Source organism: Daucus carota, chromosome 5, assembly GCF_001625215.2.
Source record: "Daucus carota subsp. sativus chromosome 5, DH1 v3.0, whole genome shotgun sequence".
Taxonomy (NCBI): Eukaryota; Viridiplantae; Streptophyta; class Magnoliopsida; order Apiales; family Apiaceae; genus Daucus; species Daucus carota.
In genome coordinates, this window is record NC_030385.2 from 44,407,658 (window position 1) to 44,431,380 (window position 23,723).

Below are 23,723 nucleotides of genomic sequence, written 5' to 3' on the forward strand. Positions count from 1 at the left end.
TACAGACATTGCAGCCTGAGAGCAATGTGATTTATTTCAGTAGAAATGCTAGTATTTTGCCATTGTCTTCTATCAGTCCTGACAAGTGACAACTATCCTGAATTATCAGGTTTTCATCTCAATACTTAAATTTGCATGCTTGTGAATCATTATAAATTGATGAAACACATGTATATTCATGATCATTTATTCTGTTTATCTGGAAGTGTCTGTATTTGAAAGATACTCCCTCCGTCTCTTTATTCTTTTCCTATTTGGGATGTCGGTACTGTTCATAACATGAGACAAATTACTAATTTACATCTAATCTATAAAACTAAATATAGTCATGAGTGATCTTGTTAGATTCGTATTCACGAGTACTTTAATACAGTGAAATTTTTATTTTTAATGCTACTACGAAATGAAAGATATTAACGATTAAAAATGTGTGTTGGCAAACGTGAAAAGTACAAACAAGAAAAGTATTTAGAGACGGAGGGAGTAACATATTATAATACCTTAAAATTTCTGACTTTCTGTTAATGAGTCACTTTAACTATACTTAATTCTTTCTTGATTGATCAAGTGTTGACAAAGAAGAAGTGTCCATGAATTACACTACGTACTCATGATCTAATCATTTCATCATTCCGTGAATTATTAAGACTCGGTGTTGTAGTCAAGTAGTTACTGTTACTTGTCTCGTCGGTAGGAAAGTCCAGACAGTGTGGATATGAAGAGAATTATTGGTAGCAATGTTTACTCTCAACTAACCATATTGAGACGAGTAAACGAGTCAAACTGTTTATGAGCCCGTGTTTCCAATTATTTAGTCGAACTTAAGCTGAAATATGAACATGTTTGATTCAGTTCGGCTCGTTTACACCGTAGGATCCAAATCCATTATAATCTCTAGAATTGCGCTAAGAATCTCAAGCATGGCAAAAGGCATGAGTAGGAAATGATTTGCTAAAATTTAGCTCACCATCGCAAATAATTTCAAACTTGGTGACTGAAACAGTAATAACATGATAATTCAGTCGTAGAAAAATATACTCAAGTGATGATAATCTAATCATGTCCCTTGGTGGTGCCGTGACTTTTAGACGTACAAATAATTCAAGTAACTCATAGTCTCATACTATACGTCATACACACGTATAGCTTGAAATACAGTCGCAACTCACAATGAGACTAACAAGAATAAGTTATGTAAAGTAATTCAGTGACTTTTATACTTGGGAAATTGGGAGCATCGTTTTCTAAACAAAAGTATCATTAGTATAATTCTGAGACACGGATTTGTTTGTCGTTGCTGTGTATTCTACAGTTCGATTTCTGGCTTTCGTTGCTTGTGACAATAATATAAAGCCTTTAATCTGGAATTTTGTCTTTCTTTGTTTGGCAGGTGTATTTGATACCTGCTACTCATGCTTATCACGACTTCAATATCAAGGGCATATTTTCCTGTTAAGCCGAGGCGGATTTAGACGGGGCACGAGGTGGTCATTGATCCCTGACAGTTCATGACCGGGTACTACACGAGTAATATTAGAATATGACTGGGTACTATGCGAGTAATATTAGAATATGATTTTGATAATCTCTCATTCCGTTATCTTGAATTTTTGAGAGAATTAATCATTTAATATGTATCAGAGTTCAGTGAACGCTCGTAATCCACTCTCAGGATCCATAAACGGGCTTTGGATACAGGATGCACATCAAATGTCGTGCTGTTATTAAAATAATTATTTCCGAATATTTCCACTTTTGCTCAATGTCTTCCAACGACAGAAAGCAAAATAATTTTATCGAGTTTCTTGTTTGTTTATCTACATTCGTATCTTAAGAAAGCTACTTAGATCCTCTAATGGCTAGGGTCAGTAGCATTTTCAAGTTTAGGGATTGGAGGAACACATTTTTCTTTCGTCTCTCTTCGACTTTACAGAAAATAAAGTTAAGGAGAAAGAGAAATCAATCAAATAGGCCACCGAAAAGCAGAGCGAGGGAAGGAGACCTTATAATTAAAGCAAAGAAAATTGATATAGTTGATAGACAGTATAACAAAGAAACAACCAGGTGATTAGACTGCCCAACTACGCTCATGCATGCTCAGCTCCACACGCTCGTGTTCGCAAACCAGTTCTATGATTATCATCCGTCCACACGCTTGCATATCCGCTTCTCGTGTCCCGCTCGTGTGGACATCGGACATGCAACATACGACCCAACATATTAAGTGCAGAACAAGGTATTAATAGACCATTTCCGTAGAGACTTTCACATAACATAGGGAGAATTGCGGAATTCGGAGAAATCTTGACGAAATTAGTAAATTTTGAGCCTCTGTGTGTGGATTTCAAACCCGGGTTTAAAGATATTTAGGACTTTAAAATGAAAATCGTTTGTTTGTATAATAATTCAGAAGTCGAAGTCGGTTCAACTGGTTAAAGAGGGGACTTGTATGGTCACAGGTTCAACTCCCGAACGAGGAGGATGTATGATTATGCCTCCTGGATCAGAGCTTGTCGCTTAAGTGCGGTTTACCTTGGTTCACGTGGTTTGCAGGCTATTACGTACTTTTTTCAGTGACTTAATTTTTTTATTATTACATTTTTGATAATTTATCATTTGTAAGTCACAATTTTAAACCCAGCAAAATAATTTCTGAAAAGGAAGAGGCAGCTGCAGTGATCTCGGTATTTTTACTTGTAAAAATCAGTTAACTTGTACGAGTGCTCGGATACTGAGATCTCAAGTTCTCCTTCCGGTAACATGTAGGTTTAAAAATTTGAATGGGCAGTTAAGCTGGTGGCAAGAGGTAATGCATGCACACGCACCAAAACATGGTAACACAGTAAGAATCAATCATTTGTAGTGGGTTAAAAGGCAGAGTAATTATATTTGAAAAATCTTCAAGTCAACCTACTCATCATTTGGTCTCTGTTAATCAAGGCACCACCTCATTTCCCACTTAAATGTCTTTTACTTTTTATTTCAAGTACCAACAGTTGTTGCAGATCCGGATCAGTAGTGGTGTCCTTAATTCTGTATATATAATTGGCCACTTATAATCCTCAAGACATTAACAAACTGCTTCCTCATATATAACAAACATACAAACAAAAATTATGGGTGGAAACATGAAGGTGCATCAGTATGAGTTTCCGCGAGGAATGTTGATCAGAAGCTGGGATCAGCAGTCACAGCTAATCGAATCCGCGTCTCCCGCGAGCCTTTCGAGTTTTTGCCAGCGCTTCCGCCCTTTGCTCCCTAGTAGCCACACTACTAGTGGCAGCAACAGCAGCACTGCCTTCCGGTTTGATCTCAAGAGTTTTATTAAGCCTCATCATTGCAGCTCAAATGAAACAAATGTTGTTTCTTCAGGCTCTGATGACAAAGTTGGGGATCATCGATTGACTCAGGTTTTGAGACTTTTGACACTTGACCTCATACTCACACACTCGTGTCTCCACGGACCTCTTCAGCTCGTCTTCACGAGAGAAGAGGAATATCCGCTAGATTATGTATTAAATACCGATATTGCATGCATGCGACTTGGCCTCTATATTTATAGTACTTGTTAAAATTTAGTTAAATTTTATTTTAACAGATATATGAAATTTTGTGAAGGTGCAGGTGGAGACGACGACGCACCCTGGAGGGACGAGATGGAACCCGACGCAAGAGCAAATAGGGATATTAGAGAGGTTGTACAAGGAAGGAATGCGCACCCCGAATTCACAACAAATCGAACAAATCACCTCGCAGCTAGCGAAGTTCGGCAAGATCGAAGGCAAAAATGTGTTTTACTGGTTCCAGAACCACAAAGCCCGCCAAAGGCAGAAGATGAAGCGTCGTAGCCTTGGCCTTGCTCACTCTCCGCGAACCTCCATGGCCACGATATCGTCAACAAGCAGCTCAATGGTAACACATATAGTACTTGTTTAGTTTTTTTCCTTGTTTTTTGAAGTGACATACGTATTTATGCATAAAATTTGATTTTTTTTTCTTTGTAGGAAGATCAAGAATTTGAAGATGGTCCATTGAAAAGGAAGCGCGGAGCAAGGTCATTTCTTGAAAGATCAGAATGTGATGAAATGAGCACCCGAGAAGATAACAGAGGCGTCTCAACCAAATTTGAGGCCTTAAGCGACGGTTTATCTGGCCTTTTAACTAACTCTACCTTGAATGTTCAAAACCAGACGCTAGAGCTCTTCCCATTACACCCAGAAGGCAGATCACGATTAATAATTAATTAATTAAGCGAGCTCTCTGATCAAATAAGATTATTCTTTCGGTATATCTCGTTAGCACTTTGGTGAAATGCATGCTTTGAGGAGTGCTTTATCTTGCTTTTCTTTTTCTTTCTTTGCTTCGGGAAAGAAGAAAGACAAGCTGTGTTTTGTACCCTCTCTGATCTTCTGTGTTATTTATTCCTGACTATCTTGCGACCATTTTACTTTTATTTGTCCCTTGATCTTGAAATATTGACAGCTACTCTTTGTTTCTTTGTTTGTTCTTTGGCGTGGTATAAGATTTCTAGTATTTTGACTAATGAGGAAGACATTGGCTATATCTCATTTTCAAACTAAAGCAAGCTTTTAGGTAAAATGCGTTGCACGGTTCAATTATTTAACAAAAGTCCACACACCCCAACTTGTATCCATATAATGGATCCACTACGATATTTGATATTCTCCAAATCTTTGCCACTCCCCATTAAATATATCAATATTGCAAGCTAGTTGTGGAGCAGTGAGCTGAGATGGAATTGTCAAATGATAAAGGCTTATCTTCTATCGTCTCATGTTCTGGATTCGATTATTTTTTGTCTCGAAGTTTAGAGAAACAAATATCAGTCTAAGGGACTATAATGCTGATACATGGTTTAACAATGTTTTTATTTACATAAACATGACCATTGAATGATTGATATTTATTAGTCACTATATATTACACAAACGAGGGCATCTCTCTGTACTTGCCTACTTGGTGCATGCTTTGTGGAGTAGCATGAGTGAAGAAAACTGAAAATGATAAGCTAATGATCTGATACTTAAAAGTTTAATGCAGCAACTAAAAGAGGGAAGTAAGAGATGATGTGGGCTGGTTTGTAAGCCTAAATATAGAGTCCAAGAATACAGAAAGAGACCATATATATGAATCTGCTTATAGAAGTTTCACTTGTAATGCCAAAATTTATGTTGCCTCTTTACCGACAGTGTCACTTGAATTCGAGACATAGTCACAACTTTCCTACGATATGTTGATACCAAGTTGCATGCATTTTGATTCCATAAACCTGACTGAACAGTTCAAACACTTCAGGATGTCATGGTAGCATGTGTGCATGGTTGAGAAACACATTAATTCAAGAAACATCTTGATTTTGAATAATCACTCGGATAGTCCAGACATATATAGTAGCCACTGTTAGTGTAGCAGACTTAGCACTCTGCAGTCTGCACTTCCGTAATTTTAATGTAGATGGACTCGACAACTGACTCAGTCATTTGTGTAACAAGAAGAGTATGATTAACAAGTGCCAATAGTTCACCTGTGGAACTCCTCGGATAACATGGACCCTGAGTCCACCGGCAATCAAATGCTATATCCTTAGATTTGAGTCATTTGACCCAAAGTTTAGTGGTTAGAACAGTGTTTTGTGTATAAAATTAAGTACAAAATGATATTATAATTGATGTGGAATATTTTTAATTGATGTTATTTATATAAATAAGAAATTTATTTCAATTAAAACTTCGAACTGAAAATTTTTGTACCAAATTTTGAGTCCTAAATATTTTTGTTACGATTATTATCCTATACTAGCTTATAGCCCGTGCAAGGCACGGGAGCTTTTTAATTATTTATAAACTTTTTAAATATATTTTAAATGGTGTGAAAAAATTTAATTTATAAATAATAAATTAAAATTTTCAATAAAATAAAATTCGAAATTATGATTTGTTTGTAAGTTAGAACTTTGGTAAATACATCATCACAGTCATTAATGGTTTCAAATAAATTATTTTAATCAAGCAATTCCTTTTCTCGTATCTATCATGCCAAAGTATTAAATTCTATCTATCAAATTTTAATATATTTTGAGTGGAATACGTTATGCCAACTCCCATTAGATTATATTAATAAATGTATTTTATATTAAAATTATTATAATGTGATTTAAATATTTTTCATAAAATTTATATGGTTCTAAATTAAAATTGATAAACATAATTTGTTTTGAATTAAGAAAAGGAATCATAAATATGCAATAAGAAGGTAGAATCTATTTTGGATTAAGAAAAAGTTTTTGTATTTGTTTCTCACATAAATCCGGCTTATTAATTTTAAAATATATTATAAAAAAATTGTGACGGTGAGATTTATATGATTCTACGAATAAAACTGGTAGGAAATATTTATTTAGGATTAAAAAAAAACATATACATGTGAAAGACAGAATTTGTTTTGGATTCAGAAAAGAAATTATAAACATGCAAGTAGATATCAGTTGCCTTCTAGAACAGAATTTAATTTTATTCCAATCTAACGATGCTTATTTGTTCAATATAAGATCTGATAAGCTTTTGGACCAGAGGACCATGCGACCAAATTATTTTCCTTACACTTATTATATACTTATATATAATAAGCGTAAGGGAGATAATTTGGTCGCATGGTCACATGGTCCAAAAGCTTATCATCCGTTGGATCGTATATTGAACAAATAAGTACCGTTAGATTATAACAAAATTAACTTCTATTTCTATAAGGCAACTGATATGCATGTTTATAATTCCTTTTCTGAATCCAAAACAAATTCTGTCTTTCACATGTTTATGATTTTTTTTTAATCCAAGATAAATATTTCCTATGAGCTTTAATTGTAGAATCATATAAATTGCACCGTCACAAAATTATTTTTATCTAATATATTTTAAAATTAATAAGCCGGATATTTTAATTCAAAATAAATATTTCCTGCCAGTTTTAATTGTAGAATCATATAAATCGCACTGTCACAAAATTATTTTTATCAAATATATTTTAAAATTAGTAAGCCAATCTTATTATAATAATTCTTATATAAAATATATTTATAAATATAATTTAATGGAAGTTGATGTCACATATTTTTCTCAATATATATTAAAATTTGATAGAAAAAATATAATACTTTGGCATGATACATAAGAGAAAAGTAATGGTTTGATTACAATAGTTTACTTGAAACCATTAATGAGTGTGACGGTGTATTTTATACCGCATCGTCGGATGATCCAACATGTGTAACCAGTTTTTTTTACAGAAACAAGTAGAAACTATATATTTTTACAATAGTTCTGACTTACAAACAAATCATAATTTTAAATTTTATTTAAATGAAAATTTTAATTTATTATTTATAAATTAAATTCTTTCACACCACTTACAATATATTTAAAAAGTTTATAAATAATTAAAAAGTTCCCGTGCCTTGCACGGGCTATAAGCTAGTCAATATACTTATATAAAGGAGAAGCGAGGGGCGTGTAGGTGGCGCCTCTCACATCGCTCCGTTCTGTTTTTCTAATTTTCTGGAATTTTTGGATGAAAAATATCAAAAATTAGAACTACTTTTTTTAGTTTCGGGTATATTAGAAGGAAGTTTCAGAATCTAATTTTGTTTCACATTATTTATGGAATATAATAGCTTGAAAGTTTTAATCTGATTTTGTTTCAGATTATTTAATTATGGGAAAGACAGATTATTTATGGAATATAGTAGCTTGAAAATTTTAATCTGATTTTGTTCGGATTATTTAATTATGGGAAAGAGTGGCAAACAAGTCTCTCTGCACCTATAAATACCCGTATAAATCGTAGGGTTTTAGATCATCTAAACACAACCTCCTCTCTCAATACCACAAACCTACCTGATAGTTTTTGGATGAAAAATATCAAAAATTAAATATACCTTTCTCTTGCTCGATTTCTTAGTCGGAGGTGTCGTTCTTCTGCAACGATAAGTGAATGTTGTTTATACAGTAAAGGTTGTTGCAAGGCGCAAGCAAATGTAGTTATAGACCGTTATATTGGAGTCGACAAATCTAAACATGGGAAAAGAATATAGTCTTTACATGATATTGATGGTTGATGTCAATAAATTAACTATTAGTGATGTATGTTTGTTGGTTATTCTTTTATAATATTTGTTTTGTTTATCGGACATGTTTGTTGTTGTTAATTTTTATATTATTTACTTTGTATACATGAAAAAATTATTCATGCATTATCTGTTTGCTCCGTTCAAGCAACTTTTAAGAGGGTAGTTATATTTAAGTTAGATTTTTTGTGCACAATCAATCTAAAAAAATTGGAGGAAGGTGACAATGTAAGAACATGATTACTTTTCAAAAATAAAAAACAAATAAAATTAAGATTCGCCATGGTTTAAATTGTTAATTACGTGTATAAATTTATTTTCATTTTTTCACCATGAATCATAGTCCAATTTTGCAATTTAATATATTAGTATTGGTATTAAATCAAAATTTTTATAATATAAATTTATTTTATCCTACAAATATTAACTTTGAAATATTAATATACTTTTCATAGACAGTCATAAAATTATTTTATTCTACAAATATTAATATTGAATCATTAATATAATTTTTATGGGCCGCCGCAACGCGCGGCTTTTCAACTAGTTATATATAAGTATATAACAGGGGATAGCGACATGGTAATGTACTTTCAAAACGCTGAGGTGAATTTGCCAATTTGATGTCCATTCCCAGTATTAGAAGAGCTCCACTAGAAGACCATCTTCTGGGCTTCTGCAAGAGCCCAAGGAAGCCCAAGTCCGCCGTATCGGCCCTTTTATATGTCAAGAGTCTAAGACTCAAGAGCGGAAGTTGATTTTGCAAAAAGTTTGTCCAACTTTTATTCTGACTAGTATTTATGCCCGCTACGCAAGGGCTTTGAAAATCATTTTTTTTTTATATTATAATTTCATAGAATCAATTTTTGGAATTTCTTTTTGCACCCGTTTTGTGTTTTCGTAAAGCAATTAAATTTAGAGTTAATTGCAATTGTCATCTCTTTGGTTTCAGCATATTGCGCATTGCACCTAATAGTTTTAGAAAATACACTTTGCAGCCACTTTTAATCCGTAGACACTTTGCAACCTTTCTGTTAATTTCTGCCGTTACCGTTAACTTTTGCAGGGGCTTTTTGGGAAAATTAATTATATTTAATTAAAATCAGAGCTTTATTTAAATTTTCTGATCATCTAAACGATATTTTTCGGAAAAACTTAAAGAACGAAAGTTGTAGAGAATAAAAAGATCTTTTTAGAACATTAAGGTTCAAAATTTAAATAGTTATTTAAAAACGATTGTTCATTTTTACACGATTGCTAATTTTTGAATTTTTTTAGAATAATTATAAAAAGAATTACGAAAATTTTGAACCTTATAGTTCTAAGAGGATCTTTTTATTCTCTACAACTTTCGTTTTATAAGTTTTTTCGAAAAATATCGTTTAGATGATCAAAAAATTTAAATAAAAATCTGATTTAATTAAATATAATTAAATTTTCCAAAATGCCCCATCAAAAGTTAACGGTAACGGTAGAAATTAACGGAAAAAGTGCAAAGTGTCCACGGGTTAAAAGTCTGAGGCTACAAAGTGTATTTTTCAAAACTATTAGGTGTAATGTGCAATATGCTGAAACCAAAAGGGTTGCAATTAACTCTTAAATTTATAATCTAAGTTAAATTTTCTCATTTAATTCATTCGAATTAGTTCGACTACTTCTGACTGATACAAAGATATTTATGGCCGCGACGCAAGGGTTTTGAAAATGACATTTTTATTTTATATTATAATATAATAAAAATAATGTTTTCATAATTTTGTGTATTTATTTTTTATTTTCCTAAATCAATTAAATTTCTAATTTATAGTTAATTTTCTAATTTGATTTTAATAAATGTAATTCTTTGAATGTGATGTTTTAAAGCATTCAAATTAGTCCAACTACTTCTTCTCATTTATAAAAATATAAAAAATCTATATTTTCAAAAGTTGGAATTAGGAAGTCGAGCTTGAATGGGTGAATAAATATCAGACCGAATTCTTTATAGTTGATTTATTGTTTGTAATTTTGTTTAATTCATAAATAATAAATGTATCACTGAAAAATATTGGAAAATATTTTAAAAATGATCCAACATGTGTGTTTGATTTAGTTTTAGTATCCCGTGTTTTGAAAAGCAATATTTAAAAAAACGTTAATGCCTTATATATTAATTCCTTGATTGCTATGCATGGACGTTAATTTCCGGTATTTCTCATCCTGTAATTTTTAATTATTTTTTTAATTATCTTAAAAGTTTAGAATTAATGGATAAGAAGTTTTATTTTTTTTAGATAAAGAAAATCAAATACTTATGAGTTGAACCTTTTATTCAAGATTTTAATTTTGTGGGAGAGATGTTGCTTTTTAGTGCATCCGAGAATTCAAATCATGCTGTGATTTTACTCAAAGCGATTACTGTCATTATTATTCGAGAATTGATTACATTATTTTTTTGTACACTATCATCTTTTTAGATTTTTTTTTTTTATCTTTTTAATTAAGTTACTCTCAGTCGGTTAAGGTATGATTGTATTGTATGATAAGTTTTTAGAATTTGGAACATAAATTTTTAATAATAATAATATTTTAAAGACTTGTATAAATATGAATAATCTATATCAAATACTTTGTTAAAAAAAAACACAAAAATAAAATGTGATAATACAAAAATAACTTTTGACCGGACATTTGAGTCAAATTTGTTTGTTGAGTACAATTCTCTTTGGTCAAAGATACTTAAGTAATTTTAATTTTAATTTTAATTTGTTAATTTCATTTTTAAGTAAGACTGTTAGAAATTTTATCTTCTCATTTATAAAGTAATTGTGAAATATATGTCATTTGCATAAGATTGAACAAATAAAATAATATTTTTCAGATAAAAGTTTACTTTTACAATACAACATTTATTTAACCACATTGTTCTATCATAATTTACTTTTACAATAAATTAGCTAAATTTAAAATATATTCGATAAAATAACAAATATATTAATGGCCCGTGCATTGCACAGGTTATAAGCTATTTTTTATAATATCAGGGACAATGAACTGACTGAACAATTCACTCTTGAAAATTTAAAACCAAAATAACATTCTGAAGTTGTGGCTTGATTTTTTTATTTCTTTTGTCAAGAAAGTTGTGCCTTATGAAATTGATTGATATATCACATAATAACAATCATCTTTAGAGTTTTTTATCTATTGATGCACTCGGCTATTCTTCATATAAACTGTGACTGCATTGAATGTTAATACATTCAAGCTATGGCTTCAGCATATGAAGCAAACACCTTCTCCACATGGATGGTATCTCCTATCATCTCTCCAAATCCATCAAATGAGTCCTTGTTGCAGACCAGACCTTGTTCGAAGTAGACCTCAAGAAAATTATTTCACAATTCGTATCCGCAAGAAGATTTAATGTAAAGGAAGGAAATGAGTGGTTCCAGAGCTTAACCTTTCCATGGTGCCTCGTACTCAGTTGCAAGATTTTATCAGATTGAAACTTCATCAGTGTTTTATTCGGCTCTGGCCAGGTATTCCATTCTCTTGATTAACTAAGGGTACCTGAAAAGTATAATAAAGTCCACAAAAATTAAATGAAACTCTGCAGCAAGAATGTGTCAAATGAAATGATATTAAACAAAGGAAAAAAAAAAAGAATCTATAATCAAGCTTAACGTTAATAAGGATGCTAAACTTGCACAAACAATTTGTTAGATAGACAGAGCATTTAAAGTAAAATTTAACCTTTCATCAAGGGCATAACTGAATGCTCATGAAAGTTATATAGTTGAGGTCCTCAGCAAATGGTTCACACCCATCAATATATATGTTGTAACATTCAAGTGTTTTTCATACTATAGATCACAGCTTATATATGAGACAAAAAGTCCAAAAGATAATAAACCAATATTAAGAAATCAGATTAGGATATACATAGCCCTGAAACAAAGTTAGACCTGGGGCGGAAATGATTAATAGGTAAAGGCTCCTCCAGCTGGCTATTAAGTTCATCTAAAGATCCCTGCATATGATACATACACATATTAGGCACCAGTTCTGCATTTATATACAAAGATTATCTAAATCATAAATGTTTAAATAACCTGGGAAAGCATTAGAAACTGATACTGGTCGGTAAACACAAGATTGTATTCGGTTGTAGGAGCATAACCGGGGAGAGGCCTGGAGTCAGACTTTGTATGAGCAAAAAACTTTATTTCCTCTTTCTTTCAAACAGATGAAATAGTTTACTTTGTGCCTATAACAGGAGAAGCATTACCATATCGTGCAGATGGATATATGCTGAGACTCAAAAGGCAGATAGTGTGCCGGCTTAGCCAATCAAAAGGAGCACTCACTATGTTGATTCTAATTACAGTTTTGGAACTGATTAACATCTATATATGCAACTCAATGAACATGTATGTGCAACTGCGGAGGGATTTGTGGGGGCGTGATTACTATAAAAGCAATTAGATATTCAGATATGTACTACTACAACTATTACATCCACAGTAACATTAATAAAGCCTCTTCATTAGTTTCAACACAACTCCAAAGATAGCAGATGACCATGATTGTCCAAAACCGGTTCAATGACATAAAAACACAGAAAGCAAAAAAAATGTCACTCTATAAACTACTGGCTTGAGTTATATTACTATGTTATTTTATTAAAGAAACCAAAAAATTCTGCTACAATTTACAAAAACCAAACTATTAACTTGACCAAAACCCCTGCTTTACAATAAAAAGTTCAAATTGAATCCCCTGCTTTATATAAACAAAAATATTCAAAACCCCTGCTTTACAATAAAACGTTCAAATCCCCCGCTTATATTAAACTAAAATATATAAAACCAAAAGGAAAATACACCAAATATTCTACTTGATAACAAACATTCGGAACGTAGTTGAAGCCCTGCTTTTTAGTATTGTATTTCCTAGCAAAGGAATATAACAAATAATGACAGTAGGGCTCGTAAAAATATAAACATAAAACTTTTACATACCAGTGTGTAATATTATGATCAGGTGAAAGCTTGTATATAACTTTTCTTGTATGGAAACAATTTGTTCCCCAGTACATTGGTACTTGAATTCCTGCAAGTCCATGCCTATAAACTATACAGTTTATGCAATAATAATTAATATTTTAAGTCCAGGTTAAGGCATGTGTATATTCGAGACAGCTTATATTCTTGTAATTAACCATAATGCAAATAATGCAAAAAGTAATATAAGAATGCTGGCTACATATGTATAGACATAATAAATGGTTTACGAAAGTTATGAATGCCATTGCTTTACCTACCTTAGTTGGTGACGATTGCAGGCTGTGAAGAATGCAACAAAATCGTTTAAGATGCTCAGAACAGCTCGAAAGACCTAGAACAGAAACAATTTAGATGCAATTAGAACCAGTTTATAAATGCTCACAATAAATAACAAAAAGGTAAAGACTATAACCTGAGAAAAAAGTGATTCCATAAAGTGCGCCACAAGAAAACCTCTGCGTTCACCGTAGCATCTACAGTTGAAGCTAACTGGAAGATGCTACTGATAAAGAACCATATATCTCCAATAATAGCATATACATTGCTAAATATGAACACAATAAGATTGCATATCCCGAGAAAAAGGCGAAGGGGAGCGTATAATATTTCCCAAAGAATCCAGAATATAGGGTACAAAAAGAAAGCCACTGCAATCCATTCAAATCAGTTAATAATTATTCTTTTCAGTAATTAATTTCATAAAATCCTTAAACTGAAACATTCAGATATGAATAGAGTGTTTATAAGTATACTGGCAGAATTACGCACCAATATCCCCAAAAAAGTGACAGCAAAAACCACAGAGGCAACAATACAGTCTCAAATTAGCAAAAACCCAGTTCAATATATACTAAATTCAACAACGGGTGACTAAAAATGATATAAAGATCGAAACTTGGTGACTCCATCAAAAGAATTAGGCCTACAAAGACAGGCATAAATATCGTTTTACACAAATTCTTGGGAAAATTATCAAACAATTACTGAATAAGAGACTCATAATTCAAAGGAAGCATAGATTACCATACAAAATCAGCATAGGAAGCTCCCCGAAAAGTCCTATTAAGAACAGCCACTTTACAGATCTCTTGTGGGTCCATGTACTCAAGAACAGAGGCTACACAACTCTCCGGCAAGTCCCGGAGACTTGTCTCCGGCGACAAACACCCATTTGGGTCTGCAAGAATTGAAGAAAAAATATAAGGCCATCAAGAAAAAACCAAAAATGAAGATTTTAGTGGGGGGTTTTGAAGAGGAAATGGAGATGGGCAGAGAGAGACAGTGATAAAAAATAAAAAATGCCGAGAGTGAGAGAGGAAGAAGAGAGGATTGGCGTGTGAGATATGTTATCAATTACCGATTGTGATGGCTGTGATGCTCTAATGGGTCTAAAAAGCTTCACAGACATGGAGATTTAAGGGTTGTGCTATAGAAATAAGGGCAGGGAAGCCTTTCAATTTGAAATTTGAAATTTGAAACGTTTACGGATCAGGAAGTAAGGCAGAGAAGCTAGTGCTAAAGAACACAGCTGTCGATTTGTTTGTTTCTGAAATGGAGAAAGAAGACGTGGATCGATGAATTGTTGCTCTGTGAACATTTGCTCTAATTGCACAGTATCACGTGATTTCATTCTATACATCAAATAGTAGGCATAAAAGTTTTCATTTATTGTATGGGTTTTTGTTTTATCAGAAATATATTGTACAAAGATGGTAAAGTTGATGGCATTTTCTGTAATTAATATGCAACTCTTGGGGTAGGGGGTGTAAAAAGAGCTGGTTTTTGGCAACAGGATTTAATATTTAAGGGATACAAAGCTCAAGGCACCATTTATAGGTCCTTTTTATTTATCTTTATCACCTTGTTTCTAAATGTCAAAAAAAAACTGAAAAAAACGATACGTTCAAAATATCTGTGTTGTGTTCGTATTTGGCAAGAAAAAAAAAATTATTTATATCTGATTCAAAATGAATATTATGCGCATTCGAATTCGACAGATATAATCAAAGCATATTCGTATTCGGAAATATCTGTATCCGAATATATAAATATATATAATATTTTAATATCATAAATATTCCAATCTTTATATGTTTATGTTAATATTTTCAACTTTTTCCATCAATATTAATATTTGTAATTAAGAGATTATTAATTAAAAACACAATAAATGAAAAAATTCAATATATGTTATATGTGTACTTTTTTTTTTTTTTAAGAGATTTTATTTCATTAAGAAGAAAGATCATACATAAGAGCCTCCACCACACATGAAGGAGAGACGCAAATAAAATCTGGTAATAGGCTAAACAAGGATATCTAGCTAATTGGTGAGCAACCTTGTTTGCACTTTTCCGAATAAAATTAACTGAAGTAAAATGGAGTTGCCTTAGCTTCTGGCAGCAGCTGGCAATCACATCCCCCACTTCTAAGTAGTTGACATCTCCTTTTTGAATAGCTCTGGTCGTTAACTGAGAGTCTGTTTCGATGACCACTTTTGCACCATGTCAGTTCATAAACATCCGTGTCGTTTGTTTCGAGCAATTTTGGAATGAGAAATCAGTTTAGATCATTCCAACCCCATACCCCGTGTTTGGTTGGGAAAATAATAATTTCAAACTCATTCCTCAAACCCCCAAAGTATAGGTTTCTCATACCCAAAGGGGAGAGGTGGGTATGAGGGAGGGGTATGAGGAATGAACTTTGTTTACATTATTTTCATTTTAATTTTAACATTTTAATGTAAATTTTAATACAAATATAATTCATTGAACTAAAAATATATTAAATTAATAATTAACTTAATATTTTAAAATTATTAAAATTAATAATGTAAAAATATTTTAAATCAAACATATACATTCCAGCACTCAACCAAACACATGATATCAGAAATGATACCTCAACCCCATACCAACTTAACCCGATTCCTGATTCCAACCCGATACCACTGTTTGAACCAAACGACCCCTAAACCCTAAAAATTTACCCAATATCGAACCTCCTTCACTCCCTCCACCGCTCAGCCTAAATCTGATTAATTCAACAAGCTCGTATAAAGTATATGATTCAATCTTTTCCTACTTGATTATCAATAATTCAGGAATTCTTATCTCCTAATTTAACACAAATTTTATATTTAACACGAGCTTGTCAAATATATTTGTATTTAGTCGGTCAGTTCATATACAAAAATCTAAACTATTAAACCCAAAAAATCACACAACATCGAGTCTCCTTCACTTCCTCTACCACTCAGCGTAAATCGAATTAATTCAACAAGTTCGTATAAGCTATATGATTCAATCTTCTCCCAACATAATTACCAATGATTCAAAGATATTCCATGTTATACGTTTTTTCTTGTTCTGAACTCTTGTGTTATGAAATACATAGCGTGTTATATATATGTACATCAATTATAATTTTTTTACTATATTAAAATTACAAAAAAATAAAATTCTGGTTTAACATAATCGAATTTAGTCAGAAAGATATCGACAAAATATGTTGCAGATATTTTCTAACAATGACCAAGATTGCATAATAATTCTTGTGAAAGTTGATTTGTCCGACCAAGTTAATGTACAAGCAATCGAAAAACATAAAGTATTGTCATAAGTCGTTCGAGAACATTTTGATCATATTAAAAACGAAATTAAAAACTAGATACTGTGAAGTCGTTTTTAAATATTGCCATCAAATTTTTTACCGAGCAAATGAAGAAGGAACAAGTGAACAACTCATGTGAAGAATCACACTTAAAGATATCAAATATCGAATGAGGAAAGAACAAGTGAACAACTCATGTGAAGAATCACACTTAAAAATATCGAATAAGATTAGTAAAAGTTCATCTCAAATATTCCTAGAAAAGAAGTTAACAACGAGGATTTTCAACCTAAATTAGGTGTTCGTAAATTATATATAAATAAATTTAAATAAATGAAAACACTCTATACAACTCTTAAATCTAATACAAATAAATTCACACATCTTGAAATCCTTTCATAACTACTCACTAAAATTAGTATATTTATAACAGTAAAAATAAAAATAAATAAATAAAGTAATGAAACAAATTTATCACATTTGAATCTAGCTATTTAAATAATATTTAGAATATCCAATTTGTTTATAATTAAAACACATCATTTCAAAATAATATACGGAAAAATTGAGTTAATAATATGTTATGTATAAATTAAGTATTAATTGGCGATTTTCTTGATCCATTAAATATTTTTGGAATAATGCTCCAAATACTAATTGTTTTTTATACATAATAAATAATTATGATCTATTTGATGAAATTTACTTATATTTTGAAAAAAATTACACGGTATAGTACTTCTTTTTAAAGAAAATTTTGTTTTTCAAGTTAAATATTCATAATCATTATTAAGAAAATATATACAATTTATAGTTTTATATATTCAAAATAATTTTAATTTGGAAAAGACAAGATAAATAATTTCTTTTATTTATCGGAGAAAAGGAGCGGGAGAGAAAGGTAACCCAGATCCAACGGCGGAGAACGAGCGTTGATGTAAGACTAGGGTTTACAACCTATCCCCTCTATCGCCTCCACTATATATACTAACACCATACCAACTCTTTTATCCGTTGCGGTGCAGCTTTTCTCTGCCCTCCCAACCCTAATAATTTTATCAAACTCATTCAAAAACCACAAAAACAAATCAAATATTTCAAAAAAACCGAAAAAATCGCAAATGGCTCAGATTCAAGCGCAGCCGCAGCCGATTCCGGTGACTGGAGCCAACGGCGTGGCGCCGCCCGCCGCCGCTGCAACGACTTCGCTCTTTGTCGGAGACTTGGATTACAATGTAACCGATTCGCAGTTGTACGACTTGTTTAATCAAGTCGGACAAGTGGTCTCGGTTAGGGTTTGCAGAGATTTGAGTACGGGGAGGTCGCTCGGTTACGGCTATGTGAATTACAGCAATCAGCAAGATGGTGAGTCACTTGCCGTTTGTCTCTAATTTAGTTTGTGTTTTTATCTATTGATATGAGGCTATGTCGTGTTTTAAATGTTTGTTAGTTGTTAATTTGTTATGTTTCCTGTATGGAAATGTAATTTGTTGATGCGGTAGGGTTTTTAGTTGTTAATTTGTTATGTTTGTGGAAGCTTGGTTGGTAGATGAAGATGAATTGTGTCCTGTATGGAAATGTAATTTGTTGATTTGTTGATGCGGCAGGGTTGTTAGTTGTTAATTTGTTATGTTTGTGGAAGCTTGGTTAGTAGATGAAGATGAATTGTGTCCTGTATGGAAATGTAATTTGTTGAATTGTTGATGCGGTAGGGTTGTTAGTTGTTAATTTGTTATGTTTGTGGAAGCTTGGTTAGTAGATGAAGATGAATTGTGTCCTGTATGGAAATGTAACTTGTTGATTTGTTGATGCGGCAGGGTTGTTAGTTGTTAATTTGTTATGTTTGTGGAAGCTTGGTTAGTAGATGAGGATGAATTGTGTGCTGTATGTAAATGTAATTTGTTGATTTGTTGATGCGGTAAGGTTGTTAGTTGTTAATTTGTTATGTTTGTGGAAGCTTGGTTAGTAGATGAAGATGAATTGTGTCCTGTATGGAAATGTAATTTGTTGAATTGTTGATGCGGTAGGGTTGTTAGTTGTTAATTTGTTATGTTTGTGGAAGCTTGGTTAGTAGATGAGGATGAATTGTGTGCTGTATGTAAATGTAATTTGTTGATTTGTTGATGCGGTAAGGTTGTTAGTTGTTAATTTGTTATGTTTGTGGAAGCTTGGTTAGTAGATGATGATGAATTGTGTCCTGTATGGAAATGTAATTTGTTAGATTTGTTGATACGGTAGGGTTGAAATTGTGAATGAAATGTGACGGAACGGCGTGGAGCCTAATTGATGGTTTTGGTTTATGTTAATTTGTAATTGAGGCGAAATGTTGATTGTTGTAGTGTTTTCGATCTGGAATTCAGTGTTTAATGGTTGTCTCAGAAAACTTAATTGGTAAACCAGACTAAAAGTCTTTCCGTGCTTTAATGTGAAACCTAAACTATAGTATATGCTTTTTCAGCCCTATTTCTTGTGTTTTTATGTGAAACCTAATCATGTATCCTGTGTTATACCTATTTCCTGTGTATTAATGTGAAAACCTAAATTGTATATACTTTGTTACCCCTATTGAATGTTTCAACTTCACTTTTTTTTAATCAGTGGATATTAACCACACAAGGGCATGAAAGGTATTTTTGAACCAGTATTAGTATCGACACGTGTACTAATACTATCACGACAGACCTATCAAACATTTATTATTACAAGCGCATTTATTATTACTAGCATAATGGAACTGTGCAACAGCTCAATTGATTGACATGCATAAATTTTCTTAATTGGGAATGTTTAAAACATATGTTTCTAATATCGAATTTAAAGACATTACAAACATAACGCTTCATCTCAGTTAGAATGAATATATGAATATTTGTGCCACTCCCATAGATATAATCATTTCCCTTTCAGCGAGTCCTGTTACCAACATGTACAATTTGCTATGTTAATGGACATGGAGAACACCCTGAACCTTTACAGTTATGTGTTTGTACATTATAAGTCCTCCTGAAGTGATATGTAACATTTTCATCTTTATCTGTATTCAGGGGCCAGGGCACTCGACGTCTTGAATTTCACTCAGCTGAATAACAAGACTATTCGAGTTATGGTTTCTCATCGCGATCCTAGCAAACGGAGGAGTGGAACAGCTAATATCTTTATCAAGGTATTAAGAAACATTAGAGTTTTACATGTAATTCTGCGTGGTCATTGATAGCGACTCACCTATTCATCAATATGCTTTGGTTGCTATGGTTTCACATGGTCAAATTTTGTCCCCCGTAGAATAGAGTTACCTATGTCATTATACTTAAAGTTAATAATTCTTCCAATTTAATATTTGCGCAGAACTTGGACAAATCGATCGACAACAAAGCCTTGCAGGATACCTTTTCAAGTTTTGGAACTATCCTTTCCTGCAAGATAGCGACCGATAATTCTGGCCAGTCTAAAGGCTATGGGTTTGTCCAGTATGATAGTGAAGAAGCTGCTAATACTGCAATTGAAAAGCTAAACGGCATGTTAATGAATGACAAACAAGTTTATGTTGGCATGTTTCTGCGTAAGCAAGATAGAGAGACTGAGATAAGTAAGACTAAATTTAACAACATTTATGTGAAAAATTTGTCCGAAACGACAACTGAAGAGGAGCTTAGGGAAATTTTTGGTGAGCATGGAACAATTACCAGTGTAGTAGTAATGAGGGACGGAGATGGGAAATCAAAGTGTTTTGGGTTTGTCAACTTTGACAACCCTGAAGATGCAGCTAAAGCTGTTGATGCGCTGAATGGAAAGAAGTTTGACGATAAAGAGTGGTATGTTGGCAAAGCTCAAAAAAAATCTGAAAGAGAAGTCGAGCTAAAAAGTAGATTTGAGCAAAGTGTGAAGGAGCAGGTGGACAAATTTCAAGGGCTTAATCTGTATGTTAAGAACTTGGATGAAACCATTGATGATGAAAAACTGAAGGAATTGTTTTCGGAATTTGGAACTATATCTTCGTGCAAGGTTAAATGTTGTTCATTGTTTTTTTTTCCCCATTGTGTGTGTGTGGGTGCTCTGTGGAGATGTAAATAATAGACTAAACAAATTGATGTTCATGGTTTTAGGTCATGCGGGATCCCAGTGGTATTAGCCGAGGATCTGGATTTGTTGCATTTTCGACGCCTGAAGAAGCTTCTCGAGCTGTATGTTCTTTGTCCATGCTTTTTATTAGTATTCCTAAGATCTTATCAGTAATCTCATTAAAATTAATTCCTTTAACAACAGCTTGGTGAGATGAATGGCAAAATGATTGTGAGCAAACCACTTTATGTTGCTCTTGCTCAGAGGAAAGAAGACAGAAGAGCAAGGTTACAGGTACACTGTTTTTGTCTTTTTAGTCGCATCTGCATGCATAATGTTGTGCTAATGAGCAATGTTATCTTTTGAATTGTTTCTGATTCTACTGCTTGTTTTAAGCAAGATATATAAAATCCTCAATATTTGAACAAATGTTGTTCCTGAATTAATAAGCAAATATGCATGTATGCAGGCCCAGTTTTCCCAGATGAGGCCCGTTGCCATGGCTCCTTCTATGGCTCCGCGTATGCCGATGTATCCACCTGGTGCTCCGGGTATGGGACAACAACTCTTTTATGGGCAAGCACCTCCTGCAATGATCTCACCCCAGGTACCAGTTTTGTTTTATGCTTTTGCATGCAGGACTGATAGTTGCTAATTTGAAGCTCTTTATATTTGTTTTGTTCTTTTAGTTTACAAAATTTTGAGCCATTCTCTGGTGCAGATTTAATCTTGTTATTGCTGGAATAGTTACCAGAGTTTTAGTTGATCCAACAGTTTCTGTACCCATTCTATGTAGATAACCCTGCACATTGAATAAGTTGTCTGTTTAACATAAAAAAATTTCCATCAATGCTGAAACACACGATTCTTTTTTAATCCATGATTACCAGCTTACGTAGTTCCATTTAGGAACTAGGATTTACTAGTAGCAGTTTCACCATGCAAAAAATCCTGCAATATTTTATTAAATGAAAGACAAAAGCATTTTTTCTTTAGAAATGTGTTTGGCTCAATCAATTTTCTTTGTAGGCTGGTTTTGGTTATCAGCAACAGCTGGTACCAGGGATGAGGCCTGGTGGAGGTCCTATGCCAAATTTTTACATGCCAATGGTCCAACAGGGTCAGCAGGGGCAAAGGCCTGGTGGAAGGCGCGGAGCTGGTCCTGCGCCACAAACTCAGCAACCTGTTCCTATGATGCCCCAACAGGTTACTTGAACTTCTAGATTGTACTTGTGTTGCCTAATTCTTATCTGGGATTGTGTTGTTTTTAATATGAGTCGTGTCCTTTTCAGCTCATGCCCAGAGGGCGCATGTATCGTTTTCCACCTGGTCGCAATGTTGGAGATGTGACCATGCCAGGTGTTGGAGGAAGCATGCTTCCAGTTCCTTACAACATGGGGGGTATGCTTCCTAGAGATTCTGCAATGGGTCAGCCTATGCCAATTACGGCGTTGGCTTCTGCACTAGCCAATGCTCCATCTGACCAGCAAAGGACGGTAAGCTTCTTTGCAAAAATTTTAGAAACTAGCCAGACTCTTTTAGAAGTTTGTAGCTTACAACTTTATTGTTTGATGGCAGATGCTTGGGGAAAATCTATACCCACTTGTTGACCAGCTAGAGCATGATCATGCAGCCAAAGTTACTGGCATGCTTTTGGAGATGGACCAGACTGAAGTTTTACATTTACTGGAGTCACCTGATGCTCTAAAGGCGAAAGTTGCTGAGGCAATGGATGTCTTGAGGAACGTTTCACAATCTAATACGGCTGATCAACTAGCTGGACTTTCTCTTAATGAGAACCTTGTCTCTTAAGCGTGGTTGGTTGGTTGGTCGGTCGGTTAGAAGACTGGTGTTATTTTTTGGATCCTTCAGTAGTGAAGGATTACATTTTTCTAGAATTAGCTGCCTTGATACTTAGAGATTTTGGATTTAAGACTAAAATCATGTTTTTTGTTCCCTTCCGAAATGTGTGTTACAAAATTCCATTGACATATTTCCATAAGAAAATCGAAGTTTGTTTTAAAGCTATTGTGTGTTGATCTTATCATCTATTATTTGTTGCTGATCCATTGCATGGATGATCATTTTGTTTCTTTTAGCCAAGTGGATGACCATTTCTTTGATGAAGGTGCTCTGTTATGTCCTTGCATATTCTCGAAAATGTTTCGAAAGTCTAGAGGGATTTGTAAACTGTGTAAGTCTCTTTATTAGGCTTAACATGATCTGGTTTTATTCCGAATGTCCTGATGGACAGGGGTAGGGGGTGAGGGGTTAGGGTTGGAAGCAAGAATCGGATTAAGGTGGTGGAAATTTTATTGGATATAATTTTACGAAGGGGTCGTTTGGTTGAAGAGGAGGTATGATGTTAGAATCAAGAATCGGGTTTAGGTGGAATGAGGTTGAGGTATCATTTTGGGTTTAGGTGGAATGAGGTTGTGGTAGCATTTTCGCTTTGTGTTAATAATTTACATGAAATGAAAAAAAAAAAGTTGATTCCTCAAACTTATATTTCATGTATGTGTTTGGAATGAACAAAACCCATACATGATATAAGAATCAACCAAACGACCTCCTTAATAATGATGGTTTCTTTTTTACTAAAATATTCATGAATCAAAAATTTTCACCTGAGAAGTAGTTATTAGATCCAAATCTTTCAATGGAAAGACCTGTTTAAAATTATAAAACTCTGATGTGATTGAATTCTTAAGTGAGCTACTACGAAGATGTGATTGAGTTCTCTAGTGAGCGAGGATTATTGGTGTGCATACTGGTTGCCATTTCTATTTCAACAGATGATCCCATTTCTTCCACGATCACAGAATTGCTCAAACCGTAATAGCGATATTTTATTTCTGCACTTA

The 23,723-nt window shown here is 33.2% G+C and overlaps 3 protein-coding genes across 17 annotated transcripts; 2 read left to right on the forward strand and 1 right to left on the reverse strand.

Moving 5' to 3' along the window:
• Window positions 1-2,267: 2,267 nt before the first annotated feature.
• LOC108220630 (WUSCHEL-related homeobox 4) lies at window positions 2,268-4,502 on the forward strand. 2 transcript variants are annotated; one of them, XM_017394444.2, is made up of 3 exons: window positions 2,268-3,410; window positions 3,619-3,912; window positions 4,005-4,502. In XM_017394444.2, exons 1-3 carry the CDS (start codon window positions 3,117-3,119, stop codon window positions 4,245-4,247), a joined length of 831 nt encoding a protein of 276 aa, XP_017249933.1. In that variant the 5' UTR covers window positions 2,268-3,116; the 3' UTR covers window positions 4,248-4,502. The 2 variants fall into 2 exon arrangements, with proteins under 2 accessions (XP_017249933.1, XP_017249934.1); XM_017394445.2 differs by having other exon boundaries at window positions 2,270-3,410; window positions 3,625-3,912.
• Window positions 4,503-11,150: 6,648 nt separating this feature from the next.
• LOC108221820 (uncharacterized) lies at window positions 11,151-14,845 on the reverse strand. 14 transcript variants are annotated; one of them, XR_010291832.1, is made up of 9 exons: window positions 14,546-14,842; window positions 14,212-14,365; window positions 13,601-13,835; window positions 13,446-13,519; window positions 13,144-13,248; window positions 12,235-12,313; window positions 12,088-12,152; window positions 11,583-11,692; window positions 11,151-11,502 (listed from the first exon to the last, which is right to left on the reverse strand). XR_010291832.1 is itself a non-coding variant. In XM_064092887.1 (9 exons), exons 4-9 carry the CDS (start codon window positions 13,619-13,621, stop codon window positions 11,683-11,685), a joined length of 354 nt encoding a protein of 117 aa, XP_063948957.1. In that variant the 5' UTR covers window positions 13,622-13,835; window positions 13,957-14,110; window positions 14,212-14,365; window positions 14,546-14,845; the 3' UTR covers window positions 11,153-11,682. The 14 variants fall into 14 exon arrangements, 5 of the variants coding, with proteins under 5 accessions (XP_063948957.1, XP_063948958.1, XP_063948956.1 ...); XR_010291833.1 differs by having other exon boundaries at window positions 11,152-11,486; XM_064092887.1 differs by adding an exon at window positions 13,957-14,110 and having other exon boundaries at window positions 11,153-11,692; window positions 14,546-14,845.
• A 2,846-nt stretch (window positions 14,846-17,691) lies between these two features.
• On the forward strand, window positions 17,692-22,885 carry LOC108223157 (polyadenylate-binding protein 8). Its single transcript, XM_017397271.2, has 9 exons — window positions 17,692-18,165; window positions 19,845-19,963; window positions 20,146-20,802; window positions 20,904-20,981; window positions 21,064-21,153; window positions 21,329-21,466; window positions 21,889-22,065; window positions 22,152-22,355; window positions 22,438-22,885. Exons 1-9 carry the CDS (start codon window positions 17,922-17,924, stop codon window positions 22,669-22,671), a joined length of 1,941 nt encoding a protein of 646 aa, XP_017252760.1. The 5' UTR covers window positions 17,692-17,921; the 3' UTR covers window positions 22,672-22,885.
• The last annotated feature ends 838 nt before the right edge of the window (window positions 22,886-23,723 follow it).